Here is a 21,044-nt window from a genome sequence, read left to right on the forward strand (position 1 = left end):
TAAAACTAAGTTCGTCATCACGAAGGGCTTTAGCCGTTCGCTACAAGAATCTGAAATAAAGAGTGGGCACAGAACCAACCTGCTCCCAATAGGCGGTAACCTGAAGCTTGCTGAGTCCACTTGTGGACCAACGTCCGAGTCTGCCATTATACCGTATGTCCAAATAGAATTACAACGGGAGCTCCACAATGATATCTTTAGAAATAGCAAATCAATCTAAATACAAATTCAGGGTATGAAACTATAACTCATTGCCCACATCTTACAGAAAACCCCATTCGATTTGCTTCTGTGGTCAAAGAGAAATGAGGAATTTTGGAGAGGATGTCAGGAATCTCTTCCCTCTAAGTTTTGTCTATTGTATTCACACACAAGAGCATCGAAGTGCTAAACTTGGAAGAATCAGACTCATGACATGCTTTACAACAATCCACATTTCTCTGTGACCGCTTAACCAAATTGAATGGGGTTTTCTGCAAAATAGAGCTAAGATGTTATATTTTTTAAGACCTTGAAGTAACATTTAAACAGTTTAATCATATTGGGTGTTATCAGTGCGAAAATCTGATTGTAATTTCTTTTGGACATACTGTATATATTTTTTTATCTCTCTTTTAGGTCACTAAAAACACTGATGTTTATCGTCGTATTACTGTGTCTCTTATGCATTTATTTTCCTTTTCAATTTGTTGCTATGTGTACGCTCTATCTGTCTGTTTCTTTCTTTCCTACACACATGAGTCATCAAACACCCACCCACCCCCACACAAAGCACACCTATACCTAATATTTGCTCCCTGTTCAACCTTTTGAGCCCATCAGTGCCTTAACACCGTGCAAAATCTCTGTGCTTAATCTCTGCCGCTGATATCGAAGTAAGAGTAGAATTAGTTGGACGAAACATAAGGAGAGAATGTGGTTTTCTTCAACCAACGAGACGTGACAAGTTAATCTTGTATCAGTGCCTGCCTTATGGTACTTTGCACTGTTAGCAGCCTACGATTAATGGTTATGTTCTCCAATGTCGTTCACCCTCACACGAGAACAAAAAAAAAGTGTTTTTTTTTTGTTTAAGTGCTTGTAAGAGATTCTCAACCTTAGAAGCGACAAAATCTATTGACTACCAAATTTTGGAGGGAAGTCTGCTTTTCTTTGTTTATTTTTTGTTTGTTTCTTATGTTTGCTTGTTTTGATCCTATTTTTTCTCCATCTGATCGCATGCAAAGTTTCTTCGGATAGACAGGACTGTGATTGAAATATCACGCCTTTTCCCTTCTGTTGTCAGAAAGAATCGCTCTAGCTGCCTGATGCCCGCGGTGAGCGCAAAATTCAATAATTCACTTTCGCGCCTGTCGCTAACAATATCGTCTGCGGTATGTTATCTTCCAGCCATGATTAAGCGAGGTACTCGACCGGAGGTATCTTCGACTTTTCCCCCGTGTTGCCGCGGTAGATTAGAGATCATTAAGCGAATAACATATTAACGCCTTCCCAAATTCATGTATTCTTTTTATGGAATGTGGTTTTATCCCCCTCCCACTCTCTCACGCTTCCCTACTCCCTCTGATGTTTGCTCCGGGGCCCGGCGTTCTCTTTGTCGAAGTAGAATAGAAGGCGTGACATATAAAAGTAGTATACCCATCAACCTGATTTTACTCCCCAGTTTACTCCGTGTCCTTCTTTGCCATGACCGCCATTCTCTAACCTTTTCAAAAGAAAGTTTATTGTCCCAAGTACTTCGAAGAGGATGTATCCTAGTTTTCTTATTTAGTTCTTGCTTTAGTTAAAAATTAAGGTAATGAATGGATAAAGAAACGAAGATTTAAACGGCTCAATTTTCTCTCCCCGTATCCGAGCTGAGAAGGGATTACTTGGGTAAGGCATGGTGTTCTGAGGTAATGCAATCATACGTTGTTTACAACATCGTTTCATGATAGTTCAGAGAGACACCTTGTGGTACACACAATCTGCAAACATTAGTGATAAAATGTAACTTAAGTCCATTGGTATTGTTTACTATATTTCATTTAAACCACCAGTGCCCAGATTCCTTTCAAGTTTGTAACTATATACTCTGTCTTCAGGCGAAGAAATCACTCTCTCCACTCTTCGAAAACAGGATTAATTGCACATATTCACGTTTTATCCTTCTAACATTAAGTGGTACCCAGAATTTTATTTTGAGGGCTACAACTGACGCCAATATACAGGTCTACCCTTTGTTCTAAAAAATTCAGAAGGTTTAATAACAAGATGTGTCTTTGCAGTCCTTTACACCCGTCTAAGCATTCCAACATACATGTAACAACATCGCCCCCCCCCCCCCCCGCAATATCAATACGTATCAATCAACTGCTCTTTTTGAACAAACACTGCAGTAAGAAAAGGTACAGGAAATTTATTTTAAGGTTTCAATTTACGACAGATGTCTGCAAGAGTTGCATACAATTGCGTATCCTAGGATACAGTCAGAACTATGATCGGTACATGGGCGAAAAACACAAGAAGAGAAAGCATGCTTTGATGTGTTCACAGTTCACTGCGTTCCCATAATCTAACCTTGAGTAGTTTCTGGACTTTTGAATCAATCGCTTTTAACTGTTCCTAGATGTACTTTCACTTGCGTCATAAGTTGATGCAATGTCATTGCCTTTTTTTTAAGGTAACCAGCGTACACGCTTGATGCTGAAAAAAAAAAACAGCAATATATTGCGAAAAAAAAGTTCCTTGGTTCATTGCCCTTTTTGCTTCGAGGAGCATTTTTTTAAATACAAAAGTACTATTTCAATAGTGCAAAGCAATGACTATTCCGCAAATGTTCCTTTAAAAAAAGAGAGAAAAAAGCACTAGTTGCGTATTACGAGGAAATGAACCACATGCTTTACAGTGAAAGTATGTTATACGTACAGGGTATAGTGTATATATTCTGCCGATCAAAAGTCCTTAGTCACACGTCGCATCTCTGTTTTTATGAAACGTCATGATTGTTTGACATAATGAGTTGCCATCATACTGAAGGCATGAGGACTTCAAAGGTCACCATAGAGATTTCGTAACGCACGCTCACGTGACTACGTTGCGCAAGTGAAACAAATTGATTCGGGGAAACAAGCTGCTGAATCCGCATAAATACGCCTCCGTCTCTTGATAACATAACCAACTCAACCGACAATGCAGAATGTGAACATTGTAATGAATTGTCCAAGACTGTAGATACTCCTAAACGCTCACATGTCTAACTTTTTACTCCCATTTTGCCTAAACATGGAGACATGAATGTTGAGAAAGAACGTATGCGTGCTTACATTCGATAAAACACGTCCATGTTTAAAGTCAGTGCGCAATTCAAAGTAAGACTTTACAAACACAGACGCTGAAATCTTTTGCTCTGGACAGACAACTTCACTTTGCCGCCTAAAGCATACAACCACTCTTCAATGTAACACGAACAAACGTCCGTATGTGTATCATGATGTCTTTAGTGGCACCGTATACAGAGAGGTTGCCTGTCCCGCATAAGTGATCTACTGTCTTATTTCCTTTGCTTTCAAATACGATAAAGACTTGCATTTATCCAATTTGATTCATACTTTCGCCTTTCTTCTTGATCCAGGAGACCCGGTTCTCGTGAAGGCCGACATATTCGTCCTCAGTATCGGGCCCGTTATCGAGATTGACATGGTGAGTTATGGAACACTTAGGAGATCGTCGACCCTCACGTCTCCTCATCGTCAAAGAAAGGGGTAAAAAGAGGGAAAACAATATTTTGTCAACCGCCCCCTCCTCCCCCATTTTTTTCGCAAACGCTACCAGCAAAAATAAGATATCTATGAATAGACAAGAGAGGAAAAAGTAATGCCCTTCCGTAAAACCTCATTTTAAGGTTTTAGGTTAGATGGCATGATGTTTGACATGTCATGTCGAAACGTGTTATATTGCCGTGCTATTCAAAACCTAAATGTTTCGTTATGGTGCCGTAGGGGCTAGGGGGTAATATCAACGCGTCTCTTTGAAACATCTCTCTTAAACAAAATGTCTTCGCTTTTCGTGGTCTACCGGACTTAGAGGGTGAAAGCAGACACGATGTTATCGTTCTTTCTTTTCCTTTCTAACGACTGGAAGTTTTCATGCTTGACAAGATGCTACCAAAGTCTGTAAAGAGAATCGGCATTGACAGTTGACGCGTGTTATTGCATTTGAAGTCATACTTTGAGCAAAGTGCGTGCAATCCCAAATAAGCCACACATGGCCATCCCTAATTCCACAGGAGTGTTATTCCAAAAATTATAGCATGGTCCATCTGTTTCACGGCCTTTGTGAACATCACTATTTTTTTTAACCAAAAGATTAGTCACCTGAGGTAAAGAGAGAGAGAGAGAGAGGGGGGGGGGGAGAATGGGAGGCAGAAGGACGGGGGAGGGGGAAAATAATTATACGTCATGTAAGTTTGGTCAAATATTACCGAAATACTTTTTCCCAATGTGTTAGATCCAGTATCCATGGTTATCCGACCCTGTTGACTTTGCACCAGTATTGTAGCATCGTTGAATCTCACTGTCCTCTCGGAGTGTTGTGCAAGCAAGCTTTGCCAATAAAACAGCAACCTTCAAATTGTGTATTTATGTTACTTGTTTGCTAGAAAGGAGATTACCACGTAAGTAATTAATTCTCCAAGATCCACATGTTTTGTGTACCCATTTACAGTTGTCCGCCAGGCAAGACTTTCTAGAGTTGACGAAAATAATGTCAGTGTATTTTTTCTTTTCTGTAAAGGCGTTTTTTCATTACAATTTTTTGCCTTTCTGGGGATTTTTGTTTTCAATTCCATAATTGTCCATTAGCAATGAGTGGGGTTAAAATTTGTGGAGAAAGTAGGTTGCTTTGATAGAATAAATTCTGGACAGAATCTTTCTACAACCTACCAGACTTTGCATTTACAAAGAGTAGAGAGAATTGTACAGAAATGTCTAGCAACGACTATTGCAAATCACCTGACTACTAATACGGATTTAAAGTGGCTTCTAATTCATTACTATTTCAATCGTTGATGGTTGGTTTGCTCCGATATTTGTGCTTTCTTTGATGTTTTATGCTAAAAGTAACTTTAGTGTTTGTTTGGGTTTTCTGATTCAAGAAGCAGAAATAGGTAAATAGGCAGCTAATTTCCCTAACAAAATGACTAGATGCCGATATATTCAGTATTTAGAAGGTCGTAATGTAACACACTGCCAAAGGCGCAATTACGGATATTATCGTTTTGTTGTCGTTGATGATGATGATGATGATGATGATGATGATGATGATGATGATGTCTTCTCCTTGAATTAATCTGCGTTCTATTTGTGCTCATAAAAGAGATGTTAATGTATCTATTAAGAGTCCGCACTCGACCTAGTCAGAAAGGCAGTTTGACTACGTAATACCATCTCATGTCAAACATCTCTATTGGTCTGTGCCGATGTACCATTTGGCAAGGCCACGTGACAGATCTGAATTCTGGGGTATCATGTGATCTGTTTGCCTCGCTCTGATTTCAGACCATAAGAACCCTCATCAATCTCATTGATGAATGTCTTGAAGCGAGAGATCTCTCTATGAGCAAAATAGGAACAAGCCGATCTTGACCGACATATTATATTACTGGCAGAAAATGAAATTTTCACTCGTTTATCCTTCATACGCGATTACCCTCGTTTTTGCTGGTTGATGGGTAAAACTTTGCTGTTCGGCATGTCAAGAATACTTTCTTTTAAAAAGCCTAAACTTTATATTAATTAAAACTGCATGTTGTTTGCTTCTTCGTCATTGTGATGATGTGGTCACAAGCATGAGAAAGATATATTCCAACACGTTAGTGCAATTCAATCAGAAATATGAAATTTGGTATAACATGCTGTAAGATGATTTTATAAGATACAATTAAAGCATGATGTAATGTGAAATGGTGATGATAAGGGTGACATGACATTTTCTCCTGCCATATATTGCTCCAGTCTTATTTTCTCCAAGGACATAAGGTTAAGGTTCTGATAGGGTTTTAGGTTAAGTTTGATGTGAGGATTAGGATTAGGGTTAGAATTATGTTTCCTGGGTAGAAATTTCGCTTGGCGTAGCGTGCAGATATTTCATGGGAGCAATTTAGGAGCAAATGTCATGGAACCTGCTACAAGTATGAGAGAATAACATATGACGTTAAACAGCAGATTTCTTAACTAAGCGGGGTGCAGGGATGGTTCAAAACCTTGGTCTCTTTTTAAATCTAGCCTAAATCGTGCCATCGAGAAATGGCCTTTGGAGGAGAGGGATGGGAATGATAGATGGGGTGGAGAGAGAGAGATAATGAAACAGGACTGACAGATAAATACAGCGAGAGAAAGAAAGAAGACAGAGGAGGCACAAGGGAGAAAATGATGACATTAAGATGAAAAGAGGAAGAAGAAGATGAATAAGAAGAAGAAAGAGGAGGAGAAGAAGAAGATGAAAAAGGCAAAGGAGGAGAGAAAGGGTAAGTGAAGGAGATAGAGAGGAGAAAGAGGCATTGATATAAGGTAGCTAACAGACAGCTCTAAATTGAGATATATTAGAAGTATTCCGATAACAATATCATGCCAAAATCCTGATATTTCCCTCAGAGCCTTGGGCATCGGTCATGCTCTAGCGTGTTTCATTATTACACACCCGTGCACACGAGCGGGAAAATGACCGAAGGGCAACTCGACCGTTGACCGTTGGGATAGGCATCAAGGCAAGTCTCTGCAGTACTGTTGCCTGGCGCTGGCAACGTCGACAACCCGTGATTTTCATCGCCCTGACTAAATATAACCGTGTTTACAACCCAGGGAGATGATAGTCTCTGCTCATTAGGGAGGAAAAAATGAAAGACGGGGGGAGATGGGAAATAGACAGGAAATGCTTCAGACATAAAGTCTTTCTTTGATTGGGACGTTTGACTCACTGTCCATCACTGATGTGCGTACTTCGTTTCTTGAGAGAAAAGGGCATGTGCAGAAAGATCAGTTTAAAGTGTAACAAGTTCCTGTGGAAAATCATTATGTATAGAGATTCAAGTCAGGGAAATCCTCCCGAGCCTTCACTTTAATGAATAACCTACGATGAAAATGTCTTTTGGGAGATGTCTTTTAGAATGTCTTTGCTCACTGGGGTGCAATCGCCCGCAATTCCCTTATAATTTCCAAGATGGTGTCTAGATAGCAAATAGCAGACAGTGGCGATTCGACAGAGCTTGTTCTCCGGTAAAGATGAAACTTTTTTACTTCATGAATTTGACTTTCTATCAAGTGCTTTTTGAAAGGGTCTGAAAGATACGCATGTTTAAAACATGTAATTCAATCAAAGGACACCTGGTAAGAATGGACATGAACTTCATATTGACATTCTCAAGGAGACATGAGGTATTCTAGATACATTTTCAGATCAGACTGATGAGATGGGGGTTATTGTTCGAGGCTTGAAAAGGAAATTCATTGAAGCAATATGTCTCATTTTATATCTTCTCTTTCTCTCTCTCTTTGTCTATCACTCTATCTATCTATCTATTCATCTATCTATCTATCTGTCTATCTATCTATCTATCTTTCTTTCTTTCTATCTGTCTTTCTATCTATCTATCTATCTATCTATCTATCTATCTATCTATCTATCTATCTATCTATCTATCTATTTATCTATATTTCTACCTATCTATCAATTTTATCTATCTCTCGTGCAGGAGTACAACATCGATATGTTCTTTCGGCAGCGCTGGAACGACCCAAGGTTGAAGTTCAACGTGACGACGTTTGACGAGCTCCGCCTCAACACGGTGATGTTGGAGAGTATCTGGTATCCAGACACTTATTTCTTCAACGGCAAGCGGTCCATCAAACATAGCGTGACCACACCCAATCGAATGTTCAGGGTGTCACCCAATGGCGACATTCTCTACACGTCAAGGTGACGTCACGGGCGGGAGACAAACCGACCGTTTGATTTCTAGAACCAAAGCGTCGTCTTAAGTGAAAATTAATGAAAATTAATCCGCAATAAAAGTGGTAATACCTCAATGTGGCTCCTGCATGAAGTCACGCGTAAATTAAAAATTACTGGAATAATTGGTATCACAGCTGTTCTGTATGATTTTAAGAAGGTTATTATTCTCATCCCCTCACCTCCCCCCCCCCCCCCCGATCTGGAGTCAGTGGAATTTGTAACAGTTGTGAATTTTGATTTGTGAATGTGATATATTTTTGTCTAATGAATATTGCAGTTAGTTGCACTTACAGTAAGGGGCAATAGAAGTAAATAACATGAATAGGGAGGACAAAAAGTCACACACAATATGGTAATAAACGAAAAGAATCATACACACAAATCTACATCACACTTACATTAACAAAGCAAGGTCTACTCTGGTCAGGAATAGAAGTAGAAGCATACATAGATAGTTTATAATTATCACTGATTCCGCATGTGTTCACACGTAGTAGGTAGATAGATAGAAAGTGAGAAGATAGATCAACAGATCGATAGATAGATAGATGGATGGATAGATAGATCAATATATAGAATGAGAGATGAATCAATGGATAGCTAGATAAATAGAAGAATGGGTATAGATAAGTAGAGAATACATGAATTACAAAGACAGACAATTTGGTACAATTTACAAATAATTTGACTTTAATTTTCTGTTGCTTATGAAATTATAGGGAGGTAATCTACTGCATTCGTCTTTTCACAGGCTGACGGTGGTGGCGCAGTGTTTGATGGATCTACGGAAGTACCCCATGGACAAGCAAGTCTGCCCTCTCTCTTTCGGCAGTAGTAAGTACAAAAACACAAACAAACAAACAGACAGAGGACATGCATAGGCAATGATAGGGAACAAAATTGCTCTATGTCTGCTTTTTTCCTTACGGTCACATTTACATCTATTTCCTTTCCTACGGGTTTTGTTTCCGTTTCTTCTTCTTTAATGCCACAACCGCGTGATGGCGCTGATGACGAAAATGATGACAATAATGATTTATCCGAGTATCGACCATAGAGGGTGTAACAGTATATTGTCTTATTACGTAATGGAGAAGATGGAGAATTGCCTTTGCTGTTTTGAAGAATAATTAAATATGGCAGGATTTGAGGCCACTATTTCTTGATGTCTAAATAGATTACCGCGGTGTATTAGTATGGAAAGTCTTGTAAAACAATACTTAGCCGTAAATAGGAAAGAATAATATGTTCATGGTAATGTGCTGACAGTAACCCTTGCAGTATAAACCCGTCTTACAGATGGGAACCGTATAATCATGCACGATGAATTTATTCTATGACACTAAGCTTCTCGGAAGCAACGGCTTGAATGTTTGCATTTCTTGTACAGCACTTGTAATCGTGAGCAACAGAGATCACAGAAATAATGTGTGTGTGTATGTGTGTGTATGTATGTGTGTGATAGACAGACAGACAGTCAGACAGACAGACTGCGAGGAACGGAGAGCACACGCGCATATACCATGTACGCACCATCTGATGCGTTCCACAGAGAGAGAGGGAGACAGACGTTAAAGGGATGGTACGTATAGTTTTGGTTGAGATGGGAGATTCCGATTCTAATTATTTTCGAGACGATTAGAAACCAGTCATGAAATATGAAAGAGCAAAGAAGAGGTTTGCTCATTATCTCTCTCAAAAAAAGTTGGAAGTCTGAAGCCCCATCTCAACCAAAACTATCCATCCCTTTAATGCAGTCGCAAGATGCAGACACATCAGATTTGTTGAAACAGATCTTTCCACATGCACACATAAATCCCCTAAAGCAGTATAAAGCAGTATACATAATTCTCCACTTCATACCCTGATACAAATGCACTCAACGTACATTAATGTTATCAAAGAAAGAACTACCCTGAAGGACATTTTTGGTTTACTTACTCACTGACAAAATTCTATGCAATCCCAACCAGTAGTTTGTAATGTTGTTTTTTACTGTTGTTGTTTGGCCTTGATTCTGTTTCATAAGCGTTTTTCGCTAGGACGTCTACAACATCACTATACCACTTTCTTTCGTTCTTCTTACGTTGACCGATAAATGAGAATGCGAATTGAAGTATGCCAGGATTCATTTATTCTTTTTCCGCCAGTCTTCAGGCAATGTGCTGTTTTTTCAAGGCTCTTTTTGATCTCTTGTCTGCAGCGTTGAAGTAACGTAACTTGCTCAATTTTTCTTGACATTCACACAAAATATGAAATTGCGTCAACCAATTACCTGTTATTTTTCATGGAAGAAATCTCTCATCGGTAAGAATACAAAGATGAAATAAAACAACGTTGAGATCTTCAATGCCATCTTTTTTTGTTCTTTATGGCACACACTGTTTGAAATTCAGTGTTCTAAATTTTTCTCTCTCCTTTTTCGACTTCGTGTCAAGTATTATGTCACGTGATAGAACGTCATAGGCTTGGTACTGAAACGATTTTTTCATTTACTTCCTGGGGAGGTGGGGGGGGGGTATGGAATGAAAATGGGGTGACACATAAGAGAACAGTGCGCTACTATCCCTGACTGGTCATTTTGTTAAGGGCATGACAGAAACCCAAAACAGTACAGATGGCCGCGTTCAATTCTCGCAAAAAGCGCGGGATTGCCTTCCAAAATAAATAGAAAGTGACGCACAACGGTGTCTCCTCTCCCTCTCTATCTCTCTTCCTCTCTCTCCCTATCGCTCCCCTCTCTCTCTCTCTCTCTTCCTCCTTTTATTTCTTACTCTCTCAATTTGTCTATGTCTCTCTCGCTTATATTATGTGTGTCTGTCCTTTCTCTTTTCCCACTCTCATGCTATAACTTCCCTGCACTCTCCGCTTTCTCTAATACTTCTTCTCTCCGTCCTATCTCTCTCCTCCTATCTCCTTCTTTCTCTATAAAGACTCCCTCCTCTCCCCTCTCTCTTTCTCTTCCTTTCTGTCTCTATATCTTTCTTCATATATCTCATTTTTCCCTTATATACTCACTCTCAAAATATCTCTTTCTTCACCTGCTACTTTAAGTAATTCTGTTTTTATCTGTCTCATGCCTTTTCCTTCCTTGGTATATTTTCATATATATACTCTTATATTCCTATATTTCATCCTTTCCCACTCGCATACCACTGTACTTTTCCACAATATTCCCCATCTCTGATTGTTGTTGCCATTTGGCCTACCGTTGAGAGTATCAAGTCACTCAATATTCTATATTGGTTTCAGTTTGGGGGAGATAAGCTTTTGCGGATTCATTTTTCTTTCATTCATATTTCCAATTCCATTTTACTATTTTTGTGTCTCCCATATTTTACAAGTCTCAGATATGAACGTATAACCTTGGCAACCAACTTTACATTTTGAAAGGTAAAAGATTCTTTCTTTGTGATGGTCTTGAGATCTTTGCCTTGATTTGCCGGATTCTGCGAAAAAAAGTTTGAACCAAAAGAAAAAGAAAGAAAGAAAATAATAAAAAACAACAACAAATGAGTTACACTGCTATAGTCGTCTTTTCCGAATAGTCATATCTAAAAAGAAAAGGCCAACAGAATACAGGTTGTTCACCACCTAGGAAGTTGTACGCTCACATTCACCATCAGGAATTCCCGCTTCCACTATAGCTGGTCATCTGCGATAAAACGACATTGTTAACACATCGCAGGTTTTGTCTTTTAGAAATCGTTGCCATGGGTCTTTGCACCCACTGTACTTCAGTGCTGTAACTTTAAATAGTCCTTAGCTGACTGCGTGACGAATGTTGTATGTCAAGCCTACTATTTTCACATATCCACCCCTCATAGAATCGGGAATAATGATGAAGGAAATGATAGGAAAATACACACAGAACCCCCCCTCCTTAAAAAAGGATATAAAGAGAAGGAGAAGAAAAAAGGTTCATAGAGAAGAATGAGACTTGGTCTAGTCTCTCTCATCAACCTCCTTCATGTCGTAATTGGAGTTCTCTGCAGCGGGAAAGAGCTGTCCTCTGCAAATGTCAATCATGGCATGATAACGGTTACCATGGTTACGCTGGGAGGAGGATTTCTTTCAAACTGGTCCAGTCAGTGGTATATGAGGTAAAGAAAAACATAAGTTCTCCCTATCAAAACTAGCAGTGATTTGCAGGACATTTAAAAAGAAAACATTTCCACTTGCCCTTATGCCACCAAAACTGCGGAAATTGCAAAATCTTGTGAGTTAGAAAAAAACAACTGGGGCAATTCTACCGTTTGGGGGCAATTCTATCATTAAATTTGGTATCTTTAATCACTGATCGGCGTGTACCTGAATGAGGTCATGTGCACAAGGAAAATGAGAACAGAATGAAATGCCAGTACATCAAGCCTCGCGGAGACACAGCTTCTACAATCAGCAAGAAAAGTAGTGCAACGCCCTCGATTTCTGTGATAAAAAGAGTGTCTTCTTTATACTGGCTCCACAATCAGCCAATTGGACGCAAGAGATTGCATCGTTAGGGGTTGACCCACTACCAGATTGACGGCCGTATTTTTTGATAGTTCGTCGAACGTTCATGGCCGCTGACCAATTTCAATCATTCGTAGCAGAACATGGAGGAAAGGGGGTTCAGCTGCGAATGTGTAGATTCCGAATAACACCCGCGAGCAGCATGAAGCTTTTCGACCATAATAGTGCATCTAAATCTAAATCAACGTTTCTACCTAAACAACAACAACAACAACCACAACAACAACAACAACAACAACAACAAACAAACAAACAATACACATAACTATCTGTCAGCATATACATGATTTCTATAGTTCTTTCTTTGGATGACACCTAAAGGAGACAATTAATATGGTTATATGGTTAACAAATTAAGGAGACACTGTGCGTTAGGGACACAACTTTGTGTCTCCTTAACGTTTTCAAATTCATATCTTATCCCATTCAACCCGTGCCTTACTGCGAACAATATTGATATGCATATTCTATGCACCGTTTCCAAAAATGCAAATGATAAGAGGGGGGGGGGGGAATAAGGAGAAAGCGGGAGAGCTAGAGGGAGTACATCAAGGTACAATCAATGTTACTTGAACCAGAAAAGCAGGTTGAAGAAGAAGACTGATAGTCCATATGTTTGAATTTTGATGAAAATCACAAGTCATAATGATTAAACATGATAATACTATAATAACGATTATCATGCTATGAAATGCCAACACACAAAGACTACGGTAAATGTGTTTATCCAATGGAGATTGGAGTCGGTAGAGTATAAGAAACAGGGAGAGGGAAAAGAGCTCGCATGTTGAAGTAGATGGACGAGTGATGCGGCAGGACATCCTGCCCACTCCTGCGACGCCACCTCATTCCCATTATCTCCCATCTCTTGGCCAATCAATCAACACGTACTTTGGATTGCATTATGACAAGGGTGATCTTCTCAAACCTATCATCGTGTCCTGCCTGGAACTATGGTACCAATAACCTTAGCCCTAGTTTCAGATGAAGAAAAGTTCACTCCCCCCCCCCTTCTCTCTCTGCCGTCTCTATCTCTGCCCCTCTCTCCCTCTCTCTACTATATGTTTCACCCTCTCTCTGCTATATGTTTCACCCTCCCTCTGCTATATGTTTCTCCCTCTCTCTGCTGTATGTTTCACCCTCTCTCTGCTATATGTTTCTCCCTCTCCTACTATATGTTTCTCCCTCTCTCTCTGCTATATGTTTCCCCCTCTCTCTGCTATATGTTTCCCCCTCTCTCTGCTATATGTTTCCCCCTCTCTCTGCTATATGTTTCCCCTCTCTCTGTTATATGTTTCCCCCTCTCTCTGTTATATGTTCCCCCTCTCTCTGCTAAATATGTTTCTCCCTCTCTCTCCTATATGTTTCTCCCTCTCTCTGCGGTATTTTTCTCTCTCCCTGCTATATGTTTCACCCTCTCTCTGCTATATGTTTCACCCTCTCTCTGCTATATGTTTCTCCCTCTCTCTGCTATATGTTTCTCCCTCATTCCTTCTGTTCCCTCTATCCTGCTCTGTCTACCTCGTCAGATTTTCTCCCACTATAATCGCTTCCATTCTCAGATTTTCTCCTACTCTTACCTCTTGATCAATTCTCCAGTGAAGCCCCACTTCCTACTCCATACCCCAATGATGAGTTATATTGGGATGTAGGCATTCCTTGCAGAGGGAATAGTATTTCCCCCAAAGACTTGGAAATGATGAAGAAAACGGCCCAAAGGCCGAAAACCAGTCTACCCGATCGACTACAATTATAGTCTTCTATTCCCCCTTGATTGTTTTCATTGATTGTAGTCCTACACGAACTCCAAGTTTACGGTTTCTTCTCGAGTGCTCCGTTTCTTTGCTTGATGTCGATTTATTCTCCTTTTTTTTCTTCATTTTTTTTTAGCATTCGCTCATGAAGATGCATATACAAACGCATAAGTATACGGATGTATGTTTACACACAAAAACATACATACATATACAACACACATACAAAATAATTCTTTTTTTTAATACAATATCTTCATCTTTATTGCTGTCAATAGTTACATATTTCCCAACATTTTGTCTTTAAAAGTAACTTGTTGATAGCAGCAAAGCATACACATGCATGTATCCATGCTTGACCTTGATACATCTATCGATATCTGCCAGGTGGCTCTCTGTTCATTGCGTGCATCACATTACACTACACTCTCTATTTTCCTCCAGACAGTTACTCGGAGAACGACGTCAAGTACGTGTGGAAGTACCCATCCGATGCCAACGCCTCACGCTCCATAGAGGTCTCCGACGAGCTCCGGTTAGCCCAGTTCACACTGCAAACTTGGAAGGGATACCATCGGGTTAAAACGTCCAAAGCAGTCGGTAAAGAATGGTTGTGGAGTGTCTCGCAGGCAGCTCGGACCTCTTCCCGCAGCTTGCCTCACCCTCCGACAGTGGCAGTTCAAACAATCCCACAGCAGAATTAAAAAGTCTTCAAACTGGCTTAGTTGAACTATGACCAGTCCTTTTTGGCGGACGCTTTTTAAAGCTTATCCCTCTGGTTGTTGCGTACTAAGATTGTCTGATTTGTTACAAGTGAACGTAGGAGATCACAATGCTGATCTATCTGAGAGATTCCATACAATTTCGGAAAGGGCCTAAGTTTGATGCAAACATTCTTTCATATCATACGGTCTTCAGCATACCTCTTTTTTTTTCAACAAAATAATTTTACTGCTGAAAATCAGACAACAAACAAACAATCATAATATATAAGTTAGACATCTATCGAGCCAACACGTATCAGCAATGGGGAAAAATAAAGACGACTAATTTTTCGAATTCTCATACCCTCCCCCACCCCCATGCCAAAGCGCCTGATTAAGGTGAATTTATCCCTAGTCTGTTCCTTTAGGTAAACCTCATAGTGTTCTGTTGTTGACTTAGTCTACTTTCCTTTCTATTTGTTTTTCTCATCTGACGGAACGAAGTAAATTAGAAACCTAGATTGAATATCACTTGTCCACATTGGGTTACTAAGCACCACCTGCTCTTTGTGGCTCTGTCAGTGTTTTGCCATGAAGGCGTCCTACCTTTTTGATACAGTACATCAATGTATTTACGTCCTTTTTGCATTTGAACCGGACGCTGTTTTGCACTTAGCACGAAATAGACAAGCTCACCTGATTGAAATTCCTGGAAGCCAGGGACAAAAGAAATCTGAGCATGAGTTTAACAAGCTTATGCAAGTCTTATTGAAGGTGGCAAAATGGCCTCCTTTTCATTCTTGTGTTTTTCCTTTGTCTAGATTGGTAAGGGAAGTATGCAGCCCTTTTGATTTCATGTTTCTCGTGTAATGTGCGAGTACTTTGTTGTACAATCTTCGAGAAAGATTTAGTTGTGTCCTGTAGGCCCAACTGAGAATATCCGGTAGTGTTCAATCATCATCATTGTTTTATGTTTCCCATGTTCCTGTTGAGCTGTTCAGGACGAAAAATACGTAGACAAAAATAAATTAAAATTGTATGAAATCGATGATCTAGATAAAGACATCGTGAACTTCAAGAATGAGGCATTTCAACAAACAAACAAACAAACAAACTCTTCTCTCTCTCTTGCCCTCCCCCCCCCCCCGTATTAATGGCATTCTCTTTTTCTGTGTCTGCCTTTATTTCAAGGAAATCGAACCATGCTGACAGTGGACTTCATACTCGCCCGCCACATCGGATTCTTCTTCATCCAGACCTATTTTCCCTGTGTCATGATTGTCGCCCTATCCTGGGTGTCTTTCTGGCTAAACCGTGAAGCCACTCCCGCCCGTGTCGCCCTGGGTAAGAGACATCAGCGCGAATTATTGTCATTTGACAATCTAGTAGTAAAGCGCCGTGTCCACAGTCAATGGCATCTTGGAATAGCAGAGTTAGGGTGACCGTGACGTTCTTTACGTTCTTTATTCCATTCACCAATAACTCGCCAAATGAGGCTTCGCGACCGTGAGTGAGCTCGTCAATAACTCCATCAAAAAGTCGTACTGGATAAACGAAAACAACCGAGAGAGAGGGAGGGTCAGAGAGAGGAATGGAGGGGGAAAAAAGAACGGAAGACAAAAGCCAGGAATGAAAGCAATCATAGGTATGGAAAAGGCTTAAACTTTTACCTCCACATAGATTGCGGGTGTTAAATTCGACTTCTATGTCGTACTGAAATCTCGCCACATGAAGAAAGCAGATGTCATATTATGACGTTCTTCAAAATCACAGTATCCCCGATATATTGCTATCTGCCACAATATTCATACATGATGGTATCCTCGGTTCCCTTTAACCCTGTGTGTGATTTGAATGATGATTTGCACAGGAACCCCATAGCATTGTACACACTGTCGAAAGTCCCTTGCACAGAAAAGCTTAATCAAGGGTTAAGGCAATATTTATCTCGACAAACTTTCATTAGTGATATAAAGATACTCTGTAGAGAAATTGCTATCACAAGAAAAGGAGTAAAATAGACGTACAAAAATAGAATATCAGATGAAAGTAGTCTGTCGTGAAGAACTCAAATTCACATTTTCAATAAGAATACTTTGCCTATGCAAACAGCTATAGATGACTCTATATTTCTATACTTTACAGTTACCTCATTTTGTTTGAAACTTTTTTTTTAACAAAATAGAATTCGTATTGACTTTACATCTCGATGCGGACGATCTTTATTTCTCTCACGGAGACGGTTGCCAAATTGATTTCGTGAGAAGCCTTTCTACGACCGGCTGCATCACCGCGACAGAAAGCCCTTAGGGACTGCTACCATTTACTACCTGGACACATTATAATCGAAAATAAACATACATCAAAGACATCTGAATAGATTTTTGTGCCCCCTTCATCTTCTTTTTTATTTTAAATCTAAGAACACAAAATGGAAAAAAGGAGGTTAGTGAGGGAATATTCGTTATTGATTCCCCACCCTCTTATTTATTTTTACTGCTAATCGGAAGTTTTATCAATTGCATTCTTACCTGAGCTCCACTGTTTATAACTTCGGGTGTTTGGGGATTTGATTAAAAAAAGAAATGGTGCGACCGAAGTGCGCAAAAGGAGGAGAAGAAGAAATACTACCTCTGATGAGAATTGATTTTTGAGAGCTGTAAAAGGTAGCTTTTGTACGGACTATAGAGTTTCAGTTGATTAAATCTGATCTTGCGAGAAACAACCACACCAACGATGAATCGTAAAGAAAGAGGGGAGGATGAAAAGGACGCAAGTGAGACAATAGAGAAGACTGCGACACCCACTGGCGAAGATGATGATTGATTTCAGTTTTTTCTTTGTTCTTTTTTTGTTTTGTTTTCTGTTTTGTTTTGTTTTGTTGTTGTTGTTGTTTTTTTTTGGGGGGAGGGGGGCTTGGTGGCTTTTCTTTTCTCTCGGGCATTGCGTATCGAACTGTTACCTTGTTTTTTCAGCATACGACTACAATATTTAAGAATTTACATGTGAGTTTATTCATTCAAAAACATAACGAATAAAGCAAGCTGCTTTTCAAAAAAGCATAGTTTGTTTGTTTCTTATGTATTTCCGTCATAAACATACATACATAATTATGTAAAAAGACATCATAAGGTAAAAAGAAAAATGATAATGCATAAAATGTAACATACATACATAGTAAATCGATAGTATGACACATCGTTAATATACGATTTTTCCTTTTCTCGTCACGATTAGATGTGACGGTAACCGATAGAATAATGCCAAATAAACGACGATTTAACAACAAACGCTGAGAAGAGGCTTTTTGAGGTTACTGTCATTATCAAGGACCATTAAAGTTCTAATAAATGTACATGGAAAAAATTGATATGTAAGCCCCCAAATAGCTGATGTTGATTATTTTCATGGCAGATTAACACAACATTTTGTTATCTACATTCTTTCGACAGTGTAGATATGTCTAATGATAATCTCAATGTTTCCGTGGTGATGGTAGGTTTGTGGGTTTTTTTCTTTGGGGGGGGGAGGGGAGTTCTTCCGTTTTGTTTGTTATACATGCTTGTTTTCCATTTGCTGACTAATATTCACTAGTATTGCTCAACAACACAGCTTGATCCCTTATTTTTTGTCCAATAAATGTTTAACCATTATTTTTCTTCAAGTTTTAATTCAAGACAACTGAGCGTCGATGATTTTGCAATGTTGTTAAGGATTCAGGAACTCCTCAATGACAATTTGAACTCTCTTAAGATCAAGTTTATGGAAATAGTACATGTTAGTACTGAGACATGTCTTTATTGTGTCGCATAGGCCTCTCATGCTGTACTTGTTTTGGTTTTCACTGTCGATCGCTCCCATTTCAACCATCGTACGACAGGGACAATGACCACGCTCACGATCACCACGCTTGGATGGAGTGCCCGTGCTGTGCTGCCTAAAGTCGGCTACGCCAAGGCCATAGACTGGTTCATCATTCTCTGCTTCGTCTTCGTGCTGGGCGCAGTGCTCGAATTCGCCACCGTCAACTATTTCACCAAGCGCCGGACAGGCATGCTACCTGGCATGGCTGACGACGAGGAGGATGACCTCGCACAAGCTCAGGTAATCAATGACCACATGGAGATCGAGGTTTGCACACTCACTTACTTCTCACAGACGTGGACAATGGTTTGATATGTAGCGCCAACTGTAAGCTATGGTTTGATATTGGATGCTCATAATTTCATTGCAAACAAAATATTGTAGTAGTAAAGTCACCTGTAGTAGCATTAGTAGAAGTAATAGTGATAATGATGATAATGATATTGATATAGTAATTGCAATAACAATAATAATAATAATAATGATAATAATAATAATAATAATAATAATGATAATAATAATAATAATGATAATAATAATGATAATAATAATAATAATAATAATAATAATAATAATAATAATAATGATAATAATAACAACAATAATAATAATGATAATAACTATAATAATGATAACAATAATAATAACAATAACGGCAGCAGGAGCAGTTGTAGCAGCAATAATAGAAGATGTAGTAACATTTTCCCTGACGATGGTAGCAACATGAACATGAACATCATTAATATCAGCATATCAATACAGCATGTAATTTTGTACCGTATGATAAGTTACCATGATTGCAAAAATAGATATTCCTTCTCAAAACTTCTAATGCAGTGAGTGTTGAGTACATTGACCAGAAACAAAAATTTCATATACTATAAACTTCGTCATAGTAACGCGCATTGACAGCCTGTTTATTATGGGGTATTTTGTTCCCTGATGTAAGTAAACAAACAAAATTGTGTGAATTGACAAGATAACCGGCAAAAAGAAGTGTTTTATGAAAATGAGAGTTAGATTAAAACGTTTCATTTCCGTTGATATCTCCTACTGTTATACAATACATATCATATTGATCACTCATACTTTTGTTATCCTTACATAATACAGTTCCTCTATCACCTTAGGTTCTAATTGTTGGATTGTTCCGTTTGTTTGTTTATTTATTTATTTATTTATTTATTTATTTATTTATTTGTTGCAAAGTTTGCGGCCGTTATTTTGCAACATTGGTCCAACATAGTAACATTAATTCATGACATGAGCCATCTAACCAAAATAGTAATCATTATTTAGTGTCGTTGAATGAAGTCTTATATCATCATTATACTTCTTGTCAAGATTGTCACTGGGGCCGTGTCGTCGACGGGCGCTTAACTAGAACTTCACGATCCATTCGTTTCTCTTAGCAGGTTGAAAAAGTGGAAGCTACTCTCATGCGAAAGAAGAAGAAGCGATTCTCGCTCATCCGAGGATTCACGAGGTACCAGGTGAAGGTGGCTCGGACACCTTCGGACGACGATCGGAGATACTCGGATCACGAAACCACGCTATGCAGCGACGCCTGGAATTGCATCACGGGAAACGCCGAATATCGCAACAGTAGACTTCGGCGGTGTAAGGACCAAAAACCATTCAACAGTGTCAGCAAGATTGATGAATTTTCCAGGATCGCATTTCCTCTAGGTTTCATCCTCATGAATGCGCTATATTGGTGCATTTTCCTGCTTTAATACCATGTGTCTAATTTTGCAGCTATTTTTGGTATAATTAATCATATCCCCAGTTACGACTTTGGTGTTACACCTAGGCATTGTAGTCATAGGATTACTAAGTGTGTTATAGCTATTCAGTAGAAAACTCTTTGTACTATTATTTAGCTAGGATTGGGGTTTGTCGTTCCGAGTATTGTGAAGCAAGCAGAAGGGTGGTGAGGACTGCACTGTAACACACTCACTAGTCTACTCTTTCCTCCATCACTTCGAATTATTTTTCAATTTTTCTATTTCATGTGCATAGTGTCGGAATCGTCACTTGTTGTGCATAAATCAAAGCAGTTGTCATCATCAGTTTCTGTAAATGACGCCCGGAAATGACGACAGTTTGGTATTTTCTGTTGTGTTCGATAAGTTCGTATACAAGACGGAATACGTGGACACAGGCTGCTCTACATGCACATAGGAGTTAGTAAGATATTTGTAGTGTATCAATTTGCCAC

General features: G+C 39.2%; 1 protein-coding gene across 1 annotated transcript in view; it reads left to right on the forward strand.

The window, feature by feature from the left end:
* Positions 1–20,559, forward strand: part of LOC139733016 (gamma-aminobutyric acid receptor subunit alpha-2-like) — a 109,799-nt gene extending 89,240 nt beyond the window's left edge. Inside the window, exons 3-9 of the mRNA XM_071643860.1 lie at positions 3,614–3,681; positions 7,730–7,953; positions 8,741–8,823; positions 14,700–14,855; positions 16,151–16,303; positions 18,840–19,063; positions 20,239–20,559. Of these exons, the coding sequence (XP_071499961.1) occupies positions 3,614–3,681; positions 7,730–7,953; positions 8,741–8,823; positions 14,700–14,855; positions 16,151–16,303; positions 18,840–19,063; positions 20,239–20,559 (1,229 nt within the window). The remainder of the gene's footprint in view (positions 1–3,613; positions 3,682–7,729; positions 7,954–8,740; positions 8,824–14,699; positions 14,856–16,150; positions 16,304–18,839; positions 19,064–20,238) is intronic.
* Positions 20,560–21,044: the final 485 nt, after the last annotated feature.

The sequence above is a fragment of the Diadema antillarum genome, unplaced genomic scaffold, assembly GCF_040938485.1.
Source record: "Diadema antillarum isolate AM-2024a unplaced genomic scaffold, OU_Dant_1.0 seq00000460_RagTag, whole genome shotgun sequence".
In the NCBI taxonomy this organism is placed as follows: domain Eukaryota; kingdom Metazoa; phylum Echinodermata; class Echinoidea; order Diadematoida; family Diadematidae; genus Diadema; species Diadema antillarum.